At 40.8% G+C, this 25262-nt stretch overlaps 1 protein-coding gene across 5 annotated transcripts in view; it reads right to left on the bottom strand.

Moving 5' to 3' along the window:
• Nucleotides 1-25262, bottom strand: part of KSR1 (kinase suppressor of ras 1) — a 206750-nt gene that overhangs the window by 14409 nt on the left and 167079 nt on the right. For 4 of the 5 annotated variants that reach the window (XM_051992363.1, XM_051992364.1, XM_051992361.1 and 1 more), the window contains 11 exons: nt 24861-24921; nt 23624-23707; nt 21471-21532; nt 21258-21364; nt 19449-19617; nt 16580-16621; nt 10642-10696; nt 7468-7516; nt 5949-6328; nt 3124-3220; nt 448-581 (listed from right to left, as the gene is read on the bottom strand). In XM_051992363.1, the coding sequence (XP_051848323.1) occupies nt 448-581; nt 3124-3220; nt 5949-6328; nt 7468-7516; nt 10642-10696; nt 16580-16621; nt 19449-19617; nt 21258-21364; nt 21471-21532; nt 23624-23707; nt 24861-24921 (1240 nt within the window). The remainder of the gene's footprint in view (nt 1-447; nt 582-3123; nt 3221-5948; nt 6329-7467; nt 7517-10641; nt 10697-16579; nt 16622-19448; nt 19618-21257; nt 21365-21470; nt 21533-23623; nt 23708-24860; nt 24922-25262) is intronic. The other variant, XM_051992362.1, reaches the window with a different exon arrangement.

Raw genomic sequence — 25262 nt, forward strand, 5'->3', positions numbered from 1 at the left:
CAGAGCTTCTTAAACTTTTACTACTTGTGACCCCTTTTTGCCCAAGAAATTTTTACGGAATCCAAGTATATAAAATAAGTATACAAATCAATCATTTACTTATAATAAATCATAATTTTACAACCCCCATATTCAATTACAAAACCCTATATAAAATTGCGAACCACAGTTTAAGAGGTTAGGGTCTAAATGAATATATCACCCAGCAGGCAAAGTTAATCTGGAAAATCCCAAATCATTATTAGACTGGAATTTTGCATTGGTTTGTTAAAGGCACATCACAAAAGGAGTGAATAGCTCTCCGCAGATGGCTGAGTTTTAAAAATTATCTCATTGTCTTTACTGGGATGGGAGTTGTCCATTACTTGACCGGAATCAAAATTTTCTCTTCTGTTAAATGGGGGAGTTGGACTCGATGGAGTCTCTCGGGCTCCTTGACTGCCTCACCTGCCCTCCTGCACCACACCGGAGATCCCAAACAGCCCAAAGTCTGTGATGACCACCTTGCCATTGTCATAGAAGATATTCTTGGATTTCAGGTCTTTGTGAACGATGCCCTTGGCGTGCAGGTACCCCATGCCCTGGAAGAAAGCCCCCAAAACAGGTCAGATGGAGGGATGGTCTTGAATCTAGAACCAGGGACTGTGATTCCGAAGCTGCTTGATTTAGATATGGCTTCCTCAAAAGTGGAGTATGGTATGTGTGTGTACATACATACACATATATATACACATACATAACACACACACACACATTGGGGTGAGACAAAATAGTGGAGAAGAAATAGCAACAGGTATATATTTAAACACATGAAGACAGTGACATTAATTTCAAAGAATTCAGAAATAGGTTTGATTCAACCCAAGGCCAGTCTATACTAGCTGTGTGACACTGGGCAAGTCACTTAACCTGTCAGGTTCTTCATCTGTAAAATGGGGATAATAAAAGGATTTACCTTCCAAGGTTGTTGTAAGGATCAAAAGAGATGCTAAATGTAAAGCAGTTAGCCCAGTGAATTCTGATTTTCATATGCTGTTTCCTCTATAGGAGGGCATGGATTATTTTTGCTTTTTCTTGGTTATCTCCAGCTTAGCCCATCACACAGTAGGCACTATTTGAATGTTAGCTTTTATTATCATTATTTGAACATAGTAGGCATTTTATATTTGGTAAATTGAATAGAATTAAACAATTTAAGGTTTACAAAGTACTTCCATCTCAATGACTGAGGTATAAGTTATGGAAGTATTACCACATCCATTTTACAGATGAGGAACCAGATTTAGAGTAGCTATGGGACTTTCCTGCCCATGGTCACAGAGCTAGAGAGTATCAGAAATCAAGTCAAAACAAGTTATATCAATAAGCATTTATTAAATTTCTAGACATGGAGTAGTGGAAAGAACCCAAATGTGGAATCAGAAGCCCTGGGTTTGAATCCCAAGTTTGCTACCTCCATCTGGGTGACCTTGAACCTCAAGTTTGACCTTTATGAGTATCTGTTTCTTCAATCTTAAAACTAAGAGTGTGTTTTTTTAACAGTTGAGGGGAAAGCCTCTTCCAGCTCTAGAAATTATGATTTATTCAACACTAATGAAATGCTCACTATACTCAAGAAATTGTGATAGGAACCAAGCCAGAAAGACAAGAAGATAATGGGCACTGCCCTCAAGGACCTTATATTCTAGGTTACTATAAAGTCTACCATGAGCAGGCTGCACATAGTAAATACTCACTAATTGAGGAAACAGACTCACAGATGTCAAAACTGAATCTCTCTATATAAGAAAGGAAAAACAGCTGAACAAGGTTATGATGGGGCAAACCATTTCCTATATTGAGCCTTCTCTCAGTGACATTAACTATACAGAAGGATGTGAAGTTTTTCATCTTGTTTTCTCTGACCTGTCAAATCTCCTTCTTCCTGTTTTCTCCATGTCAGCCTATTTAGTATCTATACCCAGCTTTGGGGAGGAAAAATTCCTTTTTTTTTTTGAAAACTTATTTTATGTATATGTTTAACATCTATTGGATCACTAGCTGTCTAGGGGAGAGAGTGGAGGGAAGGCAGGGAGAAAAATTTGGAACACAAGGTTTCGCAAGGATGAATGTTGGAAACTATCCTTGCATATATTTTTTAAATAAAGAGCTATTATTTTTTTTAAAAGACTCAGTTTATCTTGTGTATTCTGATTTTTACATACTTAGAATGGAAGCCCCTTGAGGGCAAGGATTATCTTTGCTTTTTCTTGATTATCTCCAGCTTAGATCAGCCCATGGCATAAAATAAGTACTTATTTGGTTGATTGGTTAATTGATTATTGATTGTACAGGATAAGGGATGAGGATGGAAAGGAGCTATGAATGCAGAAGGGGAAAAAAGAGTCACTTCTGGGAAACAGAAACAGAAATATGACTTAGCCATGAAGAATTCAGATATTTCCTAGAGCTGTGTGATCGTGGACAGACACATAATCTCTGCCTTAGTTTCTTCAACAGTAAAATGGGAGGGTGGGAGCTAGATGGTGCAAACGATAGACTCCTTGGAATCAGGAGTTCAAATCTGGCCTCAGAGACTTAACACTTCCTAGCTGGGTGACTCTGAGCAAGTCATTCATCCCCCAAAATAACAAAATAAACAAAATAAAACAGTAAAATGGGAATAATAATAGCACCTGCCTCCAAGATTGTTGTATTTCATGATATCACATTTATAATGCATTTGACTTAAAATAGGCTCTTAATAAATGTTGGTTCCCTTCCCTTCCCCCTCCTGCATATTTTATTTTATTCACTGTTCTAAGAAGGGGTTCAGAGGTGTCACCAAAATGTGACCCAAGGGGTCAGGGACATAAATAATCATAAGAACCCCCAATTTTATTCGACGACATTTTTATAGATCACGGGCAGGGAAGGTTCTGTGAATTGGGGAGGACACATGGATTGAAAGTTGACCATTTCAATCACTTACATGTTGGGCACTGTAGACGCAAAGATAAAAATGAAATAAAGAGTATCTGCCCGCCCTCAAGGAGCTTCCGATCTATTTTACACCATCGCCATGGCGGCAAGAAAGCAAGAGCTGGAAGGAATATCTCACAGGAAAGGTAACCGTCCGCTTACCTTGATGATCTCCTGGGCAATCTGCCTGGTTTTGTTGATATCCAAGCTGGTCTTGGGATCCCTCACAAAGGAGTGGAGCGTCCGCCCTTTGCAGAAACTGTAGGAGAGTGAAGGGAGGGTGAGAGAGAGACAGAGAGAGAGACCCCGTGTTTCCTCTGTACAAGGAGGGGGGATCCCTGCCAGTTCTCACATCTTCTGAGAGATAGAGAGAAAAGTGAACTGGTTCTGGTGCGATAGGGCTTGGTTCGAATCCCATCTGATCCCTCCCCATTTACTAATCCTGTCACCTTAGGCAACCTCCCTGTGACTCAGTTTCCTCATCTGTAAAAACATACAGTAAAAAGAGGAAGTAAAGAGGTACAGTAAAAATTCTACCTTTGATGATTTCTCCCTGTGTGACCTAAGGCAGTAATTTTAAATCCTTAAGCCTCAGTTCTGTCATTTGTAAAATGAGCTGATTGGACTAGATGGCCCCTGAGATCTCTTCCAAATCTAGATTGGGATGCAGGATGACCAAGCCTACAAGGCGGTCACCCACAAGTAGACATTCCCAAAATAATGGAACATTCTTTCACTGAGCCCAAGGAAATAAAGTAACATCAATTGATGTCACGGAAACAGTTAGGGAGCAAAGTGAACAGCACGCTGGATCTGGACTCAGGAAGCCTTGAATTCAAATCTTGCCTCAGACACTTATTGTGTGACATTCAACAAGGCCCTTTAGCTCTCATCATCAGTTTCCTCATCTGTAAAATGGGAATAATTTATAACACTTGCTACACAGGGTTATTGTAAAGATGAAACAAGAGGATGCAAACCTTTAAATGTTTTATGTATTAGTTGTTAATGTGGTTATTAGGAAGCTTTTCCTGGTCCCCCCAAGCACCAATGTTGCCCCATAACAATTCCCTTTTATTTCCTTTCTCTTTCTTCTGGATAGATCTCCCCAGACAATGTAAGCTTCCTGAAGACAGAGACTGGCTCACTTTTTTGTTGTTGTTCCTCTAGGATCTAGAAGAGTGCCTGGCACACAATAAGTGCTTAATAAATAAATGCTTGCTGCTCAGTTGGTCTAATAACCATACACAGATAACTTTCTCCATACACAGATAACTTTCTTTAAGGAAAGGCTTCTTAAACTTTTTCCATTCACGACTTCTTTTCACCCCCAAAATTTTTACTGAACCTCAGCTATATAGGTATATAAAATAGGTATACATTTAAAATAGGAACAAATTAGAATTTCATGACCCCCACATTCAGTTACAAGACCCCATATGGGATCACGACCCACAGTTAAGAAGCTTTGCTCTAACACTTAAATAGTATCTAAGTACTGCTGTGGCCAAAAAATCCATCTCTCTCTGGCCAGCCAGATAACAGTCTTTCTATTGGTCCTTAGACAACAGAAGTGCTTTCCAACATGAGAGACCCTTCTTGTATTATCCTGGAATAGCTCCTCTTCACCTTCACTAAGGGAAGACTATGGATGCAGATAATACATTTTTATTTTTTAAAATAAGCTTTAAAAAAAAACTTTAAAAAAGGACCCATGAACCAGTTGGGGGAGTTTTGAATTTCAATGATGTCAGTGCAGAAATTTCAGAGGTTTTGCTTGCAATATAACATAATAAAATAAAAGAGATTTGGTAAACTGCTACTGTTGGTAGATTTCTGCAATAGCTGCTGGGTGAGAAAGTTTTAATTTAATATCCCCTCATATAGGGGATAGCCAAGAAAATGGATGATATAGCAGCAAAGATATAATATTCCATTATTCCATATTCGATAAGTTTTCCAGAGATTTGATAAGCTCTTATTAATGCTTTAATAAGATCTATAATAAATTTGTACTGAATTTTCTAGGTCTGAGGGCCAAAGCTTAAGTCAAGGAAAATTCTTAAGTCAAAGAGGACTTGTAGCCAAGGTCTCTGTCTCTATGAAGTTGAAAAAAAAAAAGTTAAGCAATCCTATTCAATAAGATCCTGTTTTTAAAAATTATCTGGGAAATCAGATTTTTTTGATGCCTAGCCACATGCAAGAAAAAGAAAGAAATGTGTATTTATTAAATGCCTAATAAGTACCAGGCACTGTGCTAAGGACTTTTTTTAAAATATTATTTCTTTGGATCATCACAATAATTCTGGGAGATTTTTACAGTTTACAGCTGAGAGAACGATGGCAGGCAGAAATTAAATTACTTGGGTGTGGGTCACAACCGACTTGGTTGACAAGTTGGTTAATTTTATTAATGAGATGATTTTCTAGATCAAAAGTGTAAGAAGGATGTATTGGTCTGCTGGACCTGACCCTCTTCAACAATGAGATGACCCAAATCAGTTCCAATAGAGCAGTAATGAAGTGAACCAGCTACACCCAGCAAAAGAACTCTGGAAGATGACTATGAACCATTACATAGAATTCCCAATCCCTCTATTTTTGTCGGCCTGCCTTTTTGATTTCCTTCACAGGCTAATTGTACCCTATTTCAAAGTCTGACTCTTTTTGTGCAAACTGTTTGGACATGTATACTTATACTGTATTTAATTTATACTTTAACATATTTAACATGTATTGGTCAACCTGCCATCTGGAGGAGGGGGTGGGGGGAAGAAGGGGAAAGATTGGAACAAAAGGTTTGGCAAATGTCAATGCTGTAAAATTACCCATGCATATATCGTGTAAATAAAAAGAAAAAAAAAAAAAAATTAAAAAAAAAAAACAAAGAAGGATGTATTGGGGAATGAATGTGATAGAGAAAAAAAATACCGATAAAATTAATTTTAAAAGGTAAAGTGAGCTTGGGCCACAGGCCCTCTGCTTACCTGGTGATGATGGCAAGGTGGGGGGGATTCATACATGCTCCCATGAAGAGCACGACATTCTCGTGCCGCGTCTGCCTGTAATTCATGACCTCCTTCTTAAACAGCTTGAGATGGTCCTGGTTGTTGCCATCGATCTCCAGAAGGCGGATGGCCACCTCCCCGTGCCATCTGCCCCGGTACACTTTCCCCCATCGTCCCTGCCCGATGGGCTCCCCCAGCTCCACCTGCTCAAAGGGAATGTCCCACTCCTGCAGGTAGACACTGGTCTTGCTGGCTTTCCGAGAGATCATCCCTTTCCATGGCTTCCGGGAGTTGGGGAGATCATCCAGCTCATCCTCATCATCCTCCAGTTCCGATTTACTTGCCTCTTGTTCTTCTACCTAGAAGGAAAACAAACAAACAAAAAGAATCTATGAGATAGATAAGAGGCTGTGTGGTCCAATGAGGGAGCCACTGAATTTGGACATTATAGAAATCCAGGCTCTACTTCTAAGCGACCATGTAGGATTGGATTCCATGAGCCAACATTCTATGTTCCATGATCTGTCAGTGACTAAGAAGCAGCATTAGAGAATTATACAAATTTTTGCTAGTGGCCACAGCAAAGAGGAAGAATGGTCAATTCAATGTGATTTTTTTGGGGGGGCGGGGAGGTTGGTTAGATAATTTTATTATTAAACTGTTTCTATCCTTTAGATCATTAGTAAATCAAAGTCTCTCTCCCTTTCACATCTTATAATCATGCTGTAGAATAATAATGATGATGATGATAACAACTAACATTGATTAAGTACCTACTATGTGCCAGGCCTGTGCTAAAAGCTTTACAATGATTATCTCCATAGCTACCCTGGAATAAGGACTATTATTATCCTCATTTTATAGATGAGGTTAAATTATTTGCCTAAGATCCCATAGCTTATCATGTATTTGAGGTCAAATTTGAACTTGGGTCTTCCTGATTCCATGCCTGATACTCTAGATCACGATGCATAGAACCTGGTTTCAAATTGGTCTTAAGGAAGCAGCTAGCTGGAGAGATAGACTTGCATCTTGCATGCAAGATGACTTGAATTCTAATCCTGCCTCAGACATTTATTAGCTGTATAACTGTGGATAAATCATTTTATTGCTTCCCCATCTGAAAAATGCCTCTCAGGGTTTTAGGAAGATCAAATGAGCTAACACATAACAACACTTTGCAGACCTTAAGGAGCTACATAAATGTTAGCTATTAGTATTAGGAGTAGTACTTAAGTACTAGTATTAAAGATGCACATGTAAAGGGAAGTATAATTCACAAAATTTTTAATTGTTCTTTCCTTCTGTGGATTGTTAGAACCTTCTATAACATAATTGGGTCAATGAAGCTGTCTACAACTCCATTTCTCAACTTTCCCAAATGGACAAAAAGCTGAATTATACCCATTGTACTCTGATAGTATCATTAAGGTTTCTGTGGGGCAGAGGAGAGGAGTGATTGACCCACAGATCTCTGCTGTGCCATCTTCAAACTCACCTCTGTTTCATGGTCCTCGGTCATACTGGCTTTCGGCTGGTCATTGACCCTAGGGAGAGAAGAATTTATCAAAGAGAGTTAAGGGCAGAGCATTATGGTTTTCGTAAGGATGGAAAGTTAAGCTGTAGGTAAGTTTGGATTTAGAGATTTCTGCCTGGTTCCCCCCCAAGCCAAAACCATGATTTTTAATGTCAGATAACTATCTATGGTCAAGTTATTAAATGTTTCTGGAGAAAACATGTTTTTAATTCATCTCTAAAGGATATGGTGGTATTCAGGTCCCTATAAGGGTTCCCACAGGGTTAAAAAGCTCCCACAGGATTAGAATGAGGAGACAAGAGTTTTAATTTCAGCTCTGCTACACTAATTTTGGTGTGATCTTGGAAAAAACACTTCCCCAGTGTGGACTTGTTTCTTCTTCCCCAAAAGGAAGGAACTGATATAGGGAATAATTTAGACAATAACAATGTGGAAAATACAAACAACTTTAAAAGATTTAAGAACTCTGATCAATTCAATAACTACTTATGATTCCAGATTCAATGATGAAACATGATATTCCACCTCAAGATGTGGAGAATATTTTGTTTGACTATGAATATTTGTTCCAAAAGTTTTTTCCCTTCTTTTTATTAAACTGGATGTGAAATGGGAAGGAGAGAAAATAAATGTTTTTTAATTGAAAAAAAAAATGATAAATCCCCATAAATCCTCAGCATTCTTATACACCACCAACAAAATCCAAGAGCAAGAGATACAAAGAGAAATTCCATTCAAAATAACTGTTGATAGCATAAAATATTTGGGAATCTACCTACCAAAGGAAAGTCAGGAATTATATGAGCAAAATTACAAAAAAGTTTTCACACAAATAAAGTCAGACTTAAATAATTGGAAAAATATTAAGTGCTCTTGGATAGGCCGAGCGAATATAATAAAGATGACAATACTCCCTAAACTAATCTATTTATTTAGTGCTATACCAATCAGACTTCCAAGAAAATATTTTAATGATTTAGAAAAAATAACAACAAAATTCATATGGAACAATAAAAAGTCGAGAATCTCAAGGGAATTAATGAAAAAAAAAATCAAATGAAGGTGGTCTAGCTGTACCTGATCTAAAATTATATTATAAAGCAGCAGTCACCAAAACCATTTGGTATTGGCTTAGAAATAGATTAGTTGATCAGTGGAAAAGGTTAGGTTCACAAGACAGAATAGTCAACTATAGCAATCTAGTGTTTGACAAACCCAAAGATTCTAAATTTTGGGATAAGATTTCATTATTTGATAAAAACTGCTGGGATAACTGGAAATTAGTATGGCAGAAATTAGGCAAGGACCCACACTTAACACCACATACCAAGATAAGATCAAAATGGGTCCATGATCTAGGCATAAAGAATGAGATTATAAATAAATTAGAGGAACATAGGATAGTTTATCTCTCAGACTTGTGGAGGAGAAAGAAATTTGTGACCAAAGATGAACTAGAGACCATTACCGATCACAAAATAGAAAATTTTGATTATATCAAATTAAAAGGCTTTTGTACAAACAGAACGAATGCAAACAAGATTAGTAGAGAAGCAACAAACTGGGAAAACATCTTTACAATTAAAGGTTCTGATAAAGGCCTCATTTCCAAAATATATAGAGAACTGACTCAAATTTATAAAAAATCAAGCCATTCTCCAATTGATAAATGGTCAAAGGATATGAACAGACAATTTTCAGATGAAGAAATTGAAACTATTACCACTCACATGAAAGAGTGTTCCAAATCACTATTGATCAGAGAAATGCAAATTAAGACAACTCTAAGATATCACTACACACCTGTCAGATTGGCTAAGATGACAGGAAATAATAATGATGAATGTTGGAGGGGATGCGGGAAAACGGGGACACTGATGCATTGTTGGTGGAGTTGTGAACGAATCCAGCCATTCTGGAGAGCAATCTGGAATTATGCCCAAAAAGTTATCAAACTGTGCATACCCTTTGATCCAGCAGTGTTTCTATTGGGCTTATATCCCAAAGAAATACTAAAGAAGGGAAAGGGACCTGTATGTGCCAAAATGTTTGTAGCAGCCCTGTTTGTAGTGGCTAGAAACTGGAAAATGAATGGATGCTCATCAATTGGAGAATGGCTGGGTAAATTGTGGTATATGAATGTTATGGAATATTATTGCTCTGTAAGGAATGACCAGCAGGATGAATACAGAGAGGCTTGGAGAGACCTACATGGACTGATGCTAAGTGAGATGAGCAGAACCAGGAGATCATTATACACTTCGACAACGATATTGTATGAGGATGTATTCTGATGGAAGTGGATTTCTCTGACAAAGAGACTTAACTGAGTTTCATTGGATAAATGATGGACAGAAACAGCTACACCCAAAGAAGGAATACTGGGAAATGAATGTGAACTATTTGACTTTTGATTTTCTTCCCGAGTTATTTTTACCTTCTGAATCTAATTCTCCCTGTACAGCGGGAGAACTGTTCGGTTCTGCAAATATGTATTGTATCTAGGATATACTGCAACATATTTAACATATATAGGACTGCTTGCCATCTTGGGGGTGGGGGGGGGAGGAGGGAGGGAGGGGAAAAAAACGAAACATAACTGATTGCAAGGGATAATGCTGTGTAAAAATTATCCTGGCATGGATTCTGTCAATACAAAGTTATTATTAAATTAAATTTAATTTAAAAAAAAAAGAAAAAGAAAAAAAAAATGAGGTAACTCACTCAGACTGATAGGGTCTTTCCTAGGTCTAATCTTTCACTTTCTCTCTCCCATATTACATTCATAGTATACCACAAAACCTTCCAATGTTACATGTAGGTAACAGGGATTAATACCACCACTACTTCCTTGTTAGTTGAACATTATGCCAATGAAATATTTTGGGCCACCAAGGTGGGTAATCCATTCAACCGTCTATATTGACAAGGAAGCTTGACTTTAATCTACTGATAACAATTCCACAAACAATCAGGTAAGAACAGGAAGGTTTAACTTATAACCATGTTACTTTGAAGAAATTTGGAGTTTATTTTTTATTAACCTAGAAAAGCAGAGGGAGAGAGAAGTAGATGGAGATGAAGGAATTCCTTGTTGGCTAGAAAGAGGGATATGAAAGTGAGGTAGATGCTTACCTTGTCTCTTCTGCTGAATCAGGGACTTGGGGTACTTGGGATGGGGTAGAGATGTCTAGAGAAAACAAAAATATGACACTAAGAATGAGGGGCCATGTTTCTCATTCACTGAAGGTCAAGGGGGCAGAGCAGGGATGGGTTCAAACCTTTGGAATAACTTCTTAAGCAAATTGATTTCTATCTTCTAAACCAAAGGAAAGACTTTACAGACTTATTTTCATGTCCACCATGCATTCCACTTCAATAAAAGTGCATTTTGCAAGTTAAATGGTCAATCAAAAAACATTTGTTAATCAGCAGGCTAAAAGGTGGTGAACTGAGGCAAGTCTTGAAGCCAGGAGTCCTTCTTCTGACATATACTGACTGTGTAACCCTGGGCAGATTGTTTACTTTTCTTGGGACTCAGCTGGTCTCATGCTAGGACCCAACCCCATTGTTCTCACTCAGACTCTGAAGCTCATCCTCAACCACCAAGTCTGCTGCCATAATAGCCCAAAAGATCTTCCTGATCTACTGTTGTCTCTCTCCCATCTACCTTTCACACCCCTTCTAGACATTTTTTTTTTAATGTGAAGAGCTGGGTTGTGTTGGGTTTTTTTGCTCTTTGCCTCTCTCCTACTCATTTAATATGACTAAAGAAGTCAGGCTGTTTAGCAAGATGGTGTACCCTGTAATCCTAGCTACCAGAGATGCTGTAATTGGTAGATTTCTTGAACTTAGAAGTTGGTTGGGCAGTGCTAATTGGGGCTCTGCTCTAAGTCAATACCATATGGTAAACCCCTGAGAGCGGACCATCAGATTGTCTAAGGAAGGGCAAACCAACCCACTTTAAAGATTAGAAAGAGGCCAAATAGTAGTAGGACTGATCCCATGAGTAACCTAGGTATTTCCAAACTGGGAGAAATGGAGAGACCTCATCTTTGAAAAGAAAAAAAAAAAAAAAAAAAGAAGATATTTCTAATCTAGTCTGATTTTACCCAATTCAAAAACAGCATTTAGGTAAATTTTTCTGAACTATAATATAGAAAGACTTGTGAATTTATTCATTCATGTTTTAAAAAAATGAATATTTAAATGATATGTTACAGTGAACCTAAATGGCACACGACAAATAACTCAGATTTAAAATATATATACATATATAATGTCCTTAAGATGTAGAAAAGCATGCAATTTGGACAGAATACAATATAAGAACCAATACTATATACTCTATAAGAACCAAGAAATCTGAATTTTATTTTGGCTGAGATATATAGGAAAATAGATCTAGAGCTGAAAGGAATCAGCACTATCTAGTTCAACTTTTCACTCTAAAGATGAAGAATTGCAACTGAGAGAGAAGTTATTTTCCTAAGATTACAAGGTAGAATTCAGCTCCTCTGCTTCTAAATCCAGCAATCTTTCCTCTATATCAGTTGTCTACCTGTGTGTCCCCTAATTGGTAAATAGGGAGGAGGAGAATGAAGAGAGAAAGATAGTGTTGATAATCAACCATGCTTCTTCACTTTAAAAAAAAAAAAAAAAAGGCGATGGAGACAACTCAGCATGACTAATGAACCTCCATGAATGTAAGCTCTGACTTTGAGGGAATTTGGCCAATTCATCCAAACTGGAATTGAACCTTATCTGGCTTACTAACAGTCATAGTTTCAGAGCTGGAATAGATCTGAGAGGTCACTTAGTCCAACCTGTCCCTCAACAAGCCTCTTCTCTACAACAGCCCAAACAAATAAATAGCTAGCCTTTGGATGGAAATAGTGAATGAAGATGCTTCCAACTGAAGTTCCTTCCCAGATAGCCAAGTCCACTTTTGGGTAGTTCTAATTGTAAAAAAAATTTCCCCCTAGGTTTATCTAGCTGGATTATCAAGTCCAACTCCCTTCTTTTATAGATGAAAAAACTGAAGGCCAGAGAGAGGAAAATAATTAATTATTCATGGTCTTATAGATAGTAATGGCAGAGCTGGGATCTTAGATTTCTAAGACAATTGTACTGACCCATGTCAGGTGTACTTTACCATGTCACCAGTACTATACCATGTCAAATGTACTGTACCATGTCAATTATACTTTACTGTGTCAAGTGTATCATATCATGTTAATTTCACTGAGCTATGTCAATTGCACTGAGCCATGTCAATTGTTCTGTACCATGTCAGTTGTACTATATCATGTCAAATGTACTGTACGTCAATTGCACTGTATCATGTCAATTGCACACAGCCATGTCAAATGCACCGACCTATATCAGTTGGACTACACCATGTCAATTATACTTTATTGTGTCAAAGTGTACTATACCATATTGATTGTACTGAGCTATGTCAACTACACTGAGCCATGTCAATTGTACATGTCAAATACACTAACTAATCAGATCTCCTGTAACATGCCAACTATACTATACATGTCAACTGTACTATACCACGTCAATTGCACTGTATTGCTATATTGAGTTCACGTTTTTGCATTTTGCTACATTTAAACCTTTCAGGGACTCAAATTCCTAATCTATAAAATGAAGATGTTAACCTAAGGGGTTCCTTAGAACTTTAAGCCTCTGAGTCTGAGATCCTAAATTTGCTTCTTTAAAACTTCCACCCATAACTTTTTGTTTTGTCCTCTGGGGTCAAGTACAAGCCAAATTCCCTTCCCAGATAGCCAGGTCCACTCTTGGGTAGTTCTAATTGTAAAAAAAATTTCCCCCTAGGTTTATCTAGCTGGATTATCTAGTCCAACTCCCTTCTTTTATAGATGAAGAAATTGAAGGCCAGAGAGAGGAAAATCATTAATTATTCATGGTCTTATAGATAGTAATGGCAGAGCTGGGATCTTAGATTTCTAAGACAATTGTACTGACCCATGTCAGGTGTACTTTACCATGTCACCTATACTATATTATGTCAAATGTACTGTACCATGTCAATTATACTTTACTGTGTCAAGTGTATCATATCATGTTAATTTCACTGAGCTATGTCAATTGCACTGAGCCATGTCAGTTGTTCTGTACCATGTCAATTGTACTGTATGTCAATTGCACTGTATCATGTCAATTGCACAAAGCCATGTTAAATGCACTGACCTATATCAGTTGTACTAACACCATGTCAATTATACTTTATTGTGTCAAAGTGTACTATACCATATTAATTGTACTGAGCTATGTCAACTGCACTGAGCCATGTCAATTGTACATGTCAAAGACACTAATCAGATCTCCTGTAACATGCCAACTATACTATACATGTCAACTGTACTATACCATGTCAATTGCACTGTATTGCTATATCAGGTTCACGTTTTTGCATTTTGCTACATTTAAACCTCTCAGGGACTCAAATTCCTAATCTATAAAATGAAGATGTTAACCTAAGGGGTGCCTTAGAGCTTTAAGCCTCTAAGTCTGAGATCCTAAATTTGCCTCTTTAAAACTTCCACCCATAACTTTTTGTTTTGTCCTCTGGGGTCAAAAACAAGCCAAATTCATCTTCCATAGGCCCGTTTTTCAGTTGTTTGTCCTTCCTCCCTCCTAGCTATCTCTTATCCCCACCGAACAATGCCCATTCCTTCAGACAGCTCTCCTATCCCATCAGTCTAAAGTCCTTTGTCACACTGATCGCCCATCTTTGGAGACTCTCCAGCTTACTATCCTCCTCCTAATATGTAGCCTCTGGAAAAGAACACAATATTTAGAGTTATTTTTCCTCCTTTGCAAAATAGGGGATTGGTCCCTGGGAAAGACATCAAAGCTCCTTTCTGCTTTGCCACTCTGAGATCTAGGAGCAGGAAAAATTTCACTGATAGTGGCAGCAGCTAAAGAGCAAGTCTGTACCTACGTTACTCGCTAGCACCGCCCAGTGTCCGGCAGCCAAAGAATTTCCTGTTTAAAGTTTTTTCCCCATAGATATTATAGGCTGAAATGGCAAGAATTTTCCCATTACATTCCAAAGTGGACATAGACTCGAAATCCAATTGGCTACCATGGCTCAGTGGGAAAACTTGGAGCTTTGAGGTCAAATTCTGGTTCTGCTATAAATTCCCAGGTAGTCAGGGGTAAGTCCTTAGCTTCTCTAGGACTCAGTTTCTTCCACTATAACAGGACGGGTTTGGGGTTTAATGGTTTATGAAGTTCCTTTCAGATCTAGCTTTGATCCCAGAATCAAAAACTGTGCTTAGTCCCTTCATGAAACTGCTCCAAAAACTTTTTTGTGATCTGGAGATATTTTTTAATATGATCAGCAGGTGGCGCTGTGCAACAAGTCTAGGCAAGTCAATGGCTGTATCAAGAGATGGATGGAGTGATAGACTCTATGTGAAAGTCAGAGACTCAGTTTCCTCACCTGTAAAATGGGATAGTATCTGCCCTGCAACTACAGGTAGGGAAGATAAGTAGAAAAAGGGCTCAGAGTACCACCAGTACAAACAGGGAAGGAGAAGAAGGGTACTGCTTATTTTATAAGCTGAGATCCCATTGTATCCCATGAATGTATGTGTATTGGGGGGAAGGATAAAAATCAGTGGATAATGACTGTGTCCTCATGAAAAATACTTTAATTACCTGGGACACAGTTTCACTTTCCGTAATCTTGGCTTCTTTCCCAATGACTACAAATATACCCACCCACCCCCAATTTTGAGCCATTGTTCATAATTCAAGCCCTAGAATGGTCTCCTCTCAGTGGAGCTCTTTCCTCCCTGCCCCTTCCCTTTTCATTTTCTTGCAACCCGATTCCCAATTCCCCCATTTAACTGAAATTAAGTCCTTTATCTATCCCTTACCTACTAAACCCAATGGTCTACTTGGTCTCTCCAGTTTTTGACAAGGTCCCCACTTTGTTTTGGTTTCCATGACACTGCTCTCTCCTACTTCTTTCTCCTCTGTCACCCTCCTCCTAAATAACTTTTGCTGGATTATCATCCACCACCTTTCTCCTAAGCCCAAGTATCCCTCAAGACAACCATGGGCCTCCTTTTTTCTCTTTACATTCTTCAACTCTTTTATGAGTTCAGCAATTATATGTAGGGAAATATGTGCCATGTCTTTTTGCTCAGCCCCAATTTCTATTCTGACCTCCAATCCTGTGTGCTGGATGATTCCACTCAGATGTCCCAAGGGCAACTTCAACTTAACATATCCAGAGTGGAATTCATCTTCCCTTCTCATTGCTGTTGTCCCTTCAAATTCCTTCAAGACTCCTAGGCTGCCTCAGTCATCTCCACCTCTCCCATCTCCATCCCATCTGCCTCCTAAAAGCAAGTAGGTAGCACAATAGATACAGCCCTGGGCCTACAGAGATGAAGATCTGAGTTCAAATATGGCCCGAAACACTTGTCACTTCACCTCTCTCTGCCTTGCATCCCCACTGTCATTGAAATATTATTCATAAAGTGCTAGCACATGGTAGGCACAAAGTGTTGGATCATCAGGAAGAGAAAAGAACCTAATCTCCTTATTTCATGGAGGAGGGAACAGAGTAAGGTCTACTCCCTGGGTACCTGAATCTCAGGCCAGGGCTGGGTTGACTACACTTGAAGAGAAGGAAGCATCACACCAGGTAAAAGATGATTCCCACCTCCAACTGCACTGCCCTCTCTACCCTCCTATATTGTGCCCACTGAACTCAGGGCCAACTCTTACAATTCTACCTGGTCCCACGGGAGCCCTCCAGAGAGAGGCCCACCCAACACCGCTCTCACAGTCCACTCCAGAGAGAGGGTCACCCCACACGTTCTCACAATCCCACCCAGTACCACGGGTGCCCTCCAGAGAGAAGCCCACCCAACACCACTCTCACAGTCCACTCAGGCCCATGAGAGCCTCTCAATAACATGGTTCTCACAATCCCACAGGAGCCCTCCAGAGAGAGGGTCATCCCACACAAGAAAGGCAGCATTAACTGAAGTGAGAAGTGGTTAGTAGAATCCATACTCACCTGGGAAGATAAACTGCTGTCTATGATGGATGTAGTGGGCAGCTTGAAATACAAGAGGAGAGCCAATCACACAAACAAACAGCAAACAGCCGGGAGAAAAATGGCAGAGATGGTCAGTGGCAGGTGCATGCGTTCAGTGAGCCAGACTGGGGGAGGCTCAGGGCAATGGTTAACTGGATCCCGTGGCTGCTCCCCACAGGCCTTTGGGAGAAGCAGGCTAAGAGGGCAGGGTGGGTGGATCAAATCAAGCTGGTGGGGAAAGGGGGAGAAGGGGCTGCTTGGAAATGGGGACAGACCCCAGAGAGCCCAGAGACAAAGGGTTCTGTGTTATTGCCTGTGTGGGAAGAGAGGAGGACTCAGAGATAGGAGACATGGGTCTTAGACCGTCTGTCCCTCCCTAACTCACCCAAGTAAATGTATGAGAGATACCGGAACAGGCCACTTATGAAGGCCTGCATCTCCCAGGTGACTCTCTGGAGACAGGGTCTGGGGACTTGCCCTTCTCATCGCTCCCCATAATCCCTCTCTCAAAGTATGACTCAATGGGTGTCATTCTCCTTATAGTCTAAAAGAAGGTTAACTGCCCTCAGTCCCCCAAGTTATGGGTGAAGGTAAATGGTAAAAGCACCCTGGGAAAGTAAAAAGTGCTCCCTGGAAAGCCAAGCCATGATCTTCATTGTCAATGATCCCTTAACCAAAGAATGGGGGCTCAGATTGCTGATCTGTATAACAAACTGGTGTGGGGGTGCACAGGGCATCTCTCCAACCTGGGGGTAGGGCTATAAGTAGGAAAGCCTTGGTGTAGGACTTTTGGGGGTAACTCCCCTCTTTGAGAGGCGTGAAGATCTCTCCTCAGCCATCCATTCACATGTGAATGAGGATGGGGAGGGATGAAGCTTACTTAGGAACCAGAGCAAACTCTTTATACTGGGTCTGTACAAAGGAGGTGCATTATCATTCGGGAAGAGACTTCACACTAGAGAAAGGAATCAGAGATAGGAGCAATGCATCCATGCAGCCCCCATCCCCACCCTGGAAGCCGCTAACGGCAGACTGGGAGATCAGAAGGTGGAGGGAGCAGTGGGGGGCCCCAGGAGAGGAGGAAGAGGAGTGTCAGGGGTCCCAGGAGAGGAGGGGCCCAGACCCTGTGGACTCGCTCTAATCCACAAGAGCCTCAGCCTACCACACCATCCCTGAGATTGAACACCCCATCATCCTCGAAGGGGTGAACAGGTCATAGAGAAAGGCAGCAGATGCTCAGAAACGATTTTAAGAAGCAAAAGAGAAAGGCAGACATGCATTCATGCTGAGATCATTCGATCTGACACGAGCTTGTGGCGATTTACGTTTGCTCCCAATTTAAGGCACCCAGATTTCATGCAGCATATGCACAGCACTGAGACAAGAACTCGGAAGAAAGCAGATCTCAGCTATATCCAGACTCTTGCCCTCTTTCCTCCTCCTCCTTCCCTCCCCACTCAATCCTCACATCATCCACCTTGCCCCCCAAACCCAGCCCCGAGGCTGAGGTCATTGTTCTTTGTGCCCAAAGAAGGCCAAAGGCTTACCGGGCTTGAAGAGGAGCTGAGATGGCTAGGGCAGTTTAGGCCATAACTGGGGTCGAATTTGTTTAGGGGAAAGCACGGGAGGTCTCCGCTATGGATTAAATCTCACTCCTGCCCCACAATCCATTCTACTGTCCTTTACCCATCAAATAAATGTAAGAGAGACTGGGGAGCAGGCCAGGAATGAAGGCTGAAAAGATGGGACTCTCCCAGATGACTCCTTCTAAACGGGCTACTACTGCATCTCACGTCCTTCCCTAGCCCCCTTCTCAAAACGTGGCTCTAAGGTGAACACACCTGGTATTCATAAAGTGCTTCATAGTTGACAAAGTACTGTGAAGACATACCCTTCCCCAGTATCACAACAGCCTGGTGGAATGGGTGGGATTATTCCCATTTGACAGATGGGGAAACTGAGGCTCAGAGAGGTTAAGGGACTGGTCTGTTATCCAACAGCTAGTAAATGCCAGAATCAGGTCTCTCCTGTCCCCAAGTTCAGTGTGCTTCCTATGACACCACACTGTCTTCTACTATAAAAGTTGTTTTTCAGTCATGTCTGACTCTTTGTAGCCCCTTTTTGGGGTTTCCTTCTCCAACTGAGGAAACACATGAAGAAACTGAGTGACTTATCCCTAAAGTCATACAATTAATAAATGCCTGAAGCTGGCTTTAAACTCAGGTCTTCTTGACCCCAGGCTCAGCACATTATTTTACCATAAAAGTGCAATCTTCAAATTAAAATGAATCACGATAAGTTACATGTTAAGGATTTCCGAAGGCTTTGCGAGACCCCTCATGGTATATGGAGGATTCCCAGGGCTGGGAATACCTCTTCCAGCACATACATTTATTGGCCTGGATTTAATGTGTATTGAGAACAAAGGCCCAGTGGGGAACATGAGGGGCAATAGAGAGAGCATCAGTTGTGGATCCAGGAGGACCTGGATCCAAATCCGGCCTCAGACACTTAACACTTACTAGCTGTGGGACCCTCAACAAGTCACTTAACCCAACTGCCTCTCAAAAATAAAACAAAAGAAAAATCCAAGAAATATGGACAGAATGAGTGTGACTCCTAGGAATAGACCTGAAATCCAATACCATAAAACCCACTCAATAAAGAATGAAATCATAAGTATAGTCCAAGGCTGGACAAGGGCAGATCTTGACGAGCAGCAGGTACCCTGGAGACCCAAGGAGGAGTGAACAGAGAAAGCTCACTGAAGACACAAAGAATCCACCACCCCGACAGAACCTGCCGCGGACCCACGGAGCTCCCTGAGCGGCACATTCTGAGCAGTCACCTGGGAAATTAAACCTGCTGTCCCGCTGAGCCATCGGCGAGGGGTTCGGGGGCGGCGTCGCACTGGGAGGATTGGAAGACTGAAAGGGCGCTGGGGAGGATGGCGTGGAGGAGGTGGTGGAGGATGGGTTACTGCTGGAGTCCAGGTGGTTCACGGCTGGAGGATGTTCCTGCAAGACATGAGGGTGAGACACGGAGGTAACGTACCTCTGTGGGAGAGCCCCAACTGTAGCTGACCTGGTCACCCAGAAGATCCCCCCACCGGGAAGAGGCAGATCCACTGATCCATGACTCCACAAAGATGCTGAGATCTGTAAATCCTCTTCTTCCTCTAGAACCTACAAGTGACTTAGGAGGCCCAAATGGAATGTAGGAACTACATTTTCTGGGCGTCCAGATCAATAGGTGGGGGTTGGGCTAGATCTTAGAAAGCAAATGGGATTTGGATAAGCAAGGAAAAATTGTCAAGGTAGGGTATGTGCTCATATAGGACTTTTGGGGGTAACTCCCCTCTCTGAGAGGTGTGAAGATCTCTCCTCAGCCATCCATTCACATGTGAATGAGGATGGGGAGGAATGAAGCTTACTTAGGGACCAGAGCAAACTCTTTGTACTGGATCTGTACAAAGGAGGTGCAGTAGACATTCGGGGAGAGACCGCACTAGAGAAAGGAATCAGAGGAGACAAGGAGACAAGTCTGAATTAAGAAAAAATCAGCAGAACTATAAACTCATAATGTATACTAAGGGAGTTGAAAATCATGGCCCTGGGACCAAATCTGGACCCCCAATCTGTTTTTGTTCAGCTCCTGAGCTAAGAAGATTTTTACATTTTACATAACACTTTTAACTTAAACATTTGCAAAGTGTTTCCCTGATACTTCAGAGTAGCTGGCTGATGCCATAGTCAGGGGTCTTCAAACAGCGCGGCCACCAGACGTGGTAGCTGAAGACAATTATCCCTCTCACCCAGGGCTATGAAGTTTCTTTATTTAAAGGCCCACAAAACAAAGTTTTTATTTTTACTATAGTCCGGCCCTCCAACAGTCTGAGGGACAGTGAACTGGCTCCCTATTTAAAAAGTTTGAGGACTCCTGCAAGATGGAACACCCGCTCCAGAGTAGATGCTATAATCATTCTCATTTTACAGGTAAGGAAACTAAGGGGTTAAATGACTCACCACATAGTAGTGAGTATCTGAATTCAGAGTATGAGTCTTCCTGCCTCCTCACCCAGCCCCTACTGCTGCTTAGCTGCCATTTAGGGGTCTATAAATGGTCAGCATTTCCATCATCTGCAGAGTGTCCTCACTAAGTTTGAAGATACTCATCTCTCCATAAGTCATCCACTTGGAGTAGATTTTGGGGGTGACAACAATTCTCAGAGTATAGTGATCAAGGCATGAGAGGGTTGATCTATGCTGGTGGAAAGCACCTCCAAGCCTACAAAATTACAAATCCTTGGTATAGTTAAGCATAAGTGTTCACAGCAAGAATGAATAAGGCTTTGTTCTTGAAGGTTTTATCAGACCTGCTTTAATGCCCAAGTAAGAATCATTTGTAATCTGGGCATTTTATGCAAGATTAAAAATGATTCTTACTTGGGCATTTTATGCAAATGCATTTTCACAAAGTCATCTTAAAATGCCCTAAATATTGATATGAAGCTAAGCTGCTCTGAATCTTGCCCACTGGGGCCCAGAAATATAGTATGAAAAGGGATGAGGGTTAGGATATATATCCAGGTTGTAAGATAGAGCTCTACTTGGGCCCTTTTCATCCTCTACCCAATCAGGGCCAGTCTCTAACTTACCTTCTTTGTCAGTGCCTTTGGGAGGGTTCCAAAATGGGGCTCTGTTGATCTATCCACCGGGTTGTTGATATCTGAAGGCACAGATTCTGTCCTTCGTAGTTTAGACACTGGGGAGAAAAAAATCAGGGTGGGCTAAAATCTCAATAAAGCTTCAAAAAAGACTTAATCTAGTTTGGAAAAACAGATGAGATTTAAAAAACTCAAGAGACTCACATGGTAGGAATGATATTCTACAAACAGGGACTTCTTTTGTGCATTTGTTATGGCACTTTAACCTGCGGAGGAAAGAGAACCAAGAGTGGGTCAAGAAGCTCATCTAATTTTTCTTTCCATTTTGAACTTAAAACAGCAAATAACATCAGCATTTCCATATGCATAGGATAATAGGGAAAAAAAGATTGTACATGGAACTGCAAAAGTCTCCATTGTGTGCAACTTGCTTTTCTTTTCGAATATATGTTCATTTCAACATTCAACTTTCAAAGCTGTCTCAATTGTCCGTGATTCCTTCTGGGCTTTCTTCTGTTTTGCTTGGTACACATAAAAAAATGCTTCCTTTCTTTCCTTCTATCTTTCCTTCTGACCTCCCTCCTTCCATTCCTCCCTTCCTCTCCTTTCCTTCCTTTCTTCTTTCCTTCCTACCTCCCGTCCTTCCTTCCTCATTCCCTTCCTCCCTTCTCTCTCTCCTCTTTCTCTTTTTCTCCCATCCTCTTCTTCTCTTCCTTCTCTTCTTCATCCTGTTTCTTTCTTTCCTCCTCTTTCTTTCTCTCTTCTCCCTTCCTTTATCTCTCATTCTCCTCGTTCCTCTTTTCCAAATTGAAAATACAAAGAACAGAAAAAAATTCTAAGGGCTCTTTCAAAGTAACAGTCTTCATGAGACCTCCTGAGGATCACATGGGGATGTCCGAAATACTTGGAAGGACCCTAGGCAGTCCTGCCATTGATTCAGGAAGAAAGGACTGAGAGCAGTTTCTTGAGTTTTTCTTTCCTGTGCATGGATCCCAAATTTCAATGTTCCCAAATGGTGAGCTTCTTGTTTTTCCTTTCCCTTATTCCTGTGCTTTCCTTGGAGGCCAATCATTCCTTCCCTTCCTCTCCAGTCCCACTCTCTTAGCACAGATAGACTCCACTTTTAGAACTAAATTAGAATGAACAAAACAGACAAATTAGAGGACGAGTGTATTGTTGAGGGATCTGAGAGTTCCTTTAAGCCAGGGCAAGAGGGGGGCATTAATGAGATAAATTAGAGACTGGCTGTATTGCAATAGGACCCAGGGGGTAAATGGGCCTCGAGGGTGCCCAAGGACTTGTTAAATATTAGAAAGACAGTCCAGGAGAGGTGAAGAGGAAAAGCTGGTGGAAAAACTTAAAGAGGAAGTAACTAGGAGCTACTGATAATTAAGGATAAATTAGGAGCACAAGGAATCTCTAAAAGAATAATGGAAATTATAGAAAAAAAAAGAGGGAAAGATCATAAATAGATAGAATTAAAGGGGACCAATGATTTGCCCAATCATACAGAGAGTAAGTAGCAGAGCCAGGATTCTAAACTGGGTTTTCTTCTTCCAATTCTATTAATAAATAATTTTTCAGGAAAACATTTTGTTCTTAATAATAACATTTGTTAATTATTGGCTATTAATAATGGTAGTTCTTAATAACAATAAGACCTAATTTTTCTGCAAAACTTAATTCATGTTATTAGGGATGTTATGATTTCACCAGTTTAGGGAATACTCGAGTAAGGAAATCCCTTCTACCAAAACAGGTCAACATCTTCTCTGCAAATGATAAGTCTTATAGTAGCCTAGAAATATAAGCAGCTAAGTAAGTGGCTTGCTGAGGGTCATAGAGTCAAATAGTCTTCCTGGCTTTTAGGCCAACTTTAGCTCTTATGCAAGGCAACTAGAGGTGCCATAATGCACAAAGCTCCAGGTCTAAAGTTAGAAGATTCATGTTCCTGAGTTCAAATCTGGCCTCAGACACTTATTCTCGATGACTCTCAGCAAGTCACGTAATCTTCCTTGCCTCAGTTTCCTCATCTGTAAAATCAGCTGGTGAAGAAAATGGCAAACCACTCCAGGATCTCTGCCAAGAAAACTCCAAATATGGCTGAAATAAATAATAAGAACAAATCTACTTGCCCCTACTGCTTCTTCTTATTTTTATTATTTACAACATTAAGTTTTTTTTTAATTAAAAGAGAAGAAGAAGAGGAAGGTGAGGAAAGAAGCCAGGAAGGAGGAGAGGGTGATATGGATAACATGAGTCTTTTTCCCTGAACCAAGGGACCCCTGCCCACCTGCCAGAGGCTCACTACCCATCCTAGGGGCCACTTCTGATCCCAGCCCTGGTCCCGTCCTCACCTGCAATGCTTACACTTCACTCCAAACATCATGCTCTTCTGGCACACGTGACAAATTTGGGACAGCCAAGACTTTGTTGAGAACCTGAACAAAATGAAATAACACATAATCCCTGCCCCAAGTGATGAGGGCCGAGCTTTGGAGCCCCTTCCTACCCAGTTCTAATAAGTCAGACAAATCCCAGGAAGGTAAGTGAAGAGAAGTCTAAGAAGTAGAAAAACAGTGGAGAAAAATAATGAATATTAACTATAAGAGGCTTGGTTCTTCTCAATGGTTTTGTGATCCAAAGCAATCCCAATAGACTTTGGACAGAAAATGCCTTCAGCATTCAGAAAAAGAACTAAGGAGACTGAATGTAAATCAACACATCTTATGTTTGCTTCTTTTTTCTGTTTTTTTTTTTTCCTCTCTCCTATGGTTTTCCCCTTTTGCTCTGATTTTTCTCTCCCAACATAATTCATAAAGCATTGTTTATTAAAAATAAACTTACTACAATAAAAAGAAAAGAATATGGAAGAACAAAAAAAGATAATGAATGGTGACCTATTCATTAGGAATGAGGAAGTTCCCTCACTGTTTCCTCAGAGGAAAGGCAAGCTATATTGGAACCCTGTTTCTTTTTTTTTTTTTTTTCTGAGACAATTAGAGTTAAGTAACTTGCCCAGGGTCACATGGCTAGGAGGTATTAAGTGTTTGAGGCTGTATTTGAACTCAAGTCCTTCTGACTTCAGGACCAGTGCTCTATCGACTGTGTCCTCTAGCTGCCCCCTAGATGGAACCCTGATTCTTAGAAAATTATTTGGCCCCCAGGATGACAGAGATATCAAAGTTTAGGAAGGTTTGGGGATCAGAGAATCCAATTCTCTTCTTCAGCTAACTGAGGGTCAGGGAGGAGACATAGCTTGCTCAGTAGACAAGAGTTTTCCTAAGTTCCATTGTAGTTCTCTCTGCTGCTCTCTATCTCTGTTTTTCTTGTCTGGGACCCCGGCTAGTACACAAAACAAAACAAAATAATACTGGGCATCTTGTATGGTCTAACCTAAATAAAACTTCAGAAGCCTGGAAGCTGGACAGAGCACAGAGGTAACAGGATTTTCCTGAGGGAAGAGTCACTAAGCACTTTGAGATCCCTCATGGAACTTCCCCCCCACCCCCTGATCCCCTAAACCCCATGGGAAGGAGGAAGCTTGAATGGCCACAGCCAGCTTTTTCAGGACATCTCCCAAAGAGGGCTTACCTGTGGGTCACTGAGAGGCCAATGTCTCTTCGTTCCGTCTGTGGGGATCCGTGGTGGAGATCTGATGGCAAAGAATGGGGTTTGGGCAAGGTGAGGAGTGCCTTCCCCTCTTGGGGTACATTCAAAAACCAAGCTAAGACCAGAAAAGGAAAGGGGAGCAAGAGGAAAACCAAGTGGTCCCTCTCCCTTCCTGGGGCTCCAAGCTAAGCTTGCTCATTTCTCTTGGTGAAATCATTTCTAAACTGCCTCCATCCTCCCCTCCCCGGCCTTCTTCTCTTTTACAGGCCATGTCATAGATCCTGTGACTCCCCATCATCGAGCTTTCACACATCCTAACATGGAAAATCTCAGAACCATAAGGAATAACAGGTTAGGGTTGTGTGTATGACACATCCACATATA

This window comes from Antechinus flavipes, chromosome 4, assembly GCF_016432865.1.
Source record: "Antechinus flavipes isolate AdamAnt ecotype Samford, QLD, Australia chromosome 4, AdamAnt_v2, whole genome shotgun sequence".
NCBI classification, from domain to species: Eukaryota; Metazoa; Chordata; class Mammalia; order Dasyuromorphia; family Dasyuridae; genus Antechinus; species Antechinus flavipes.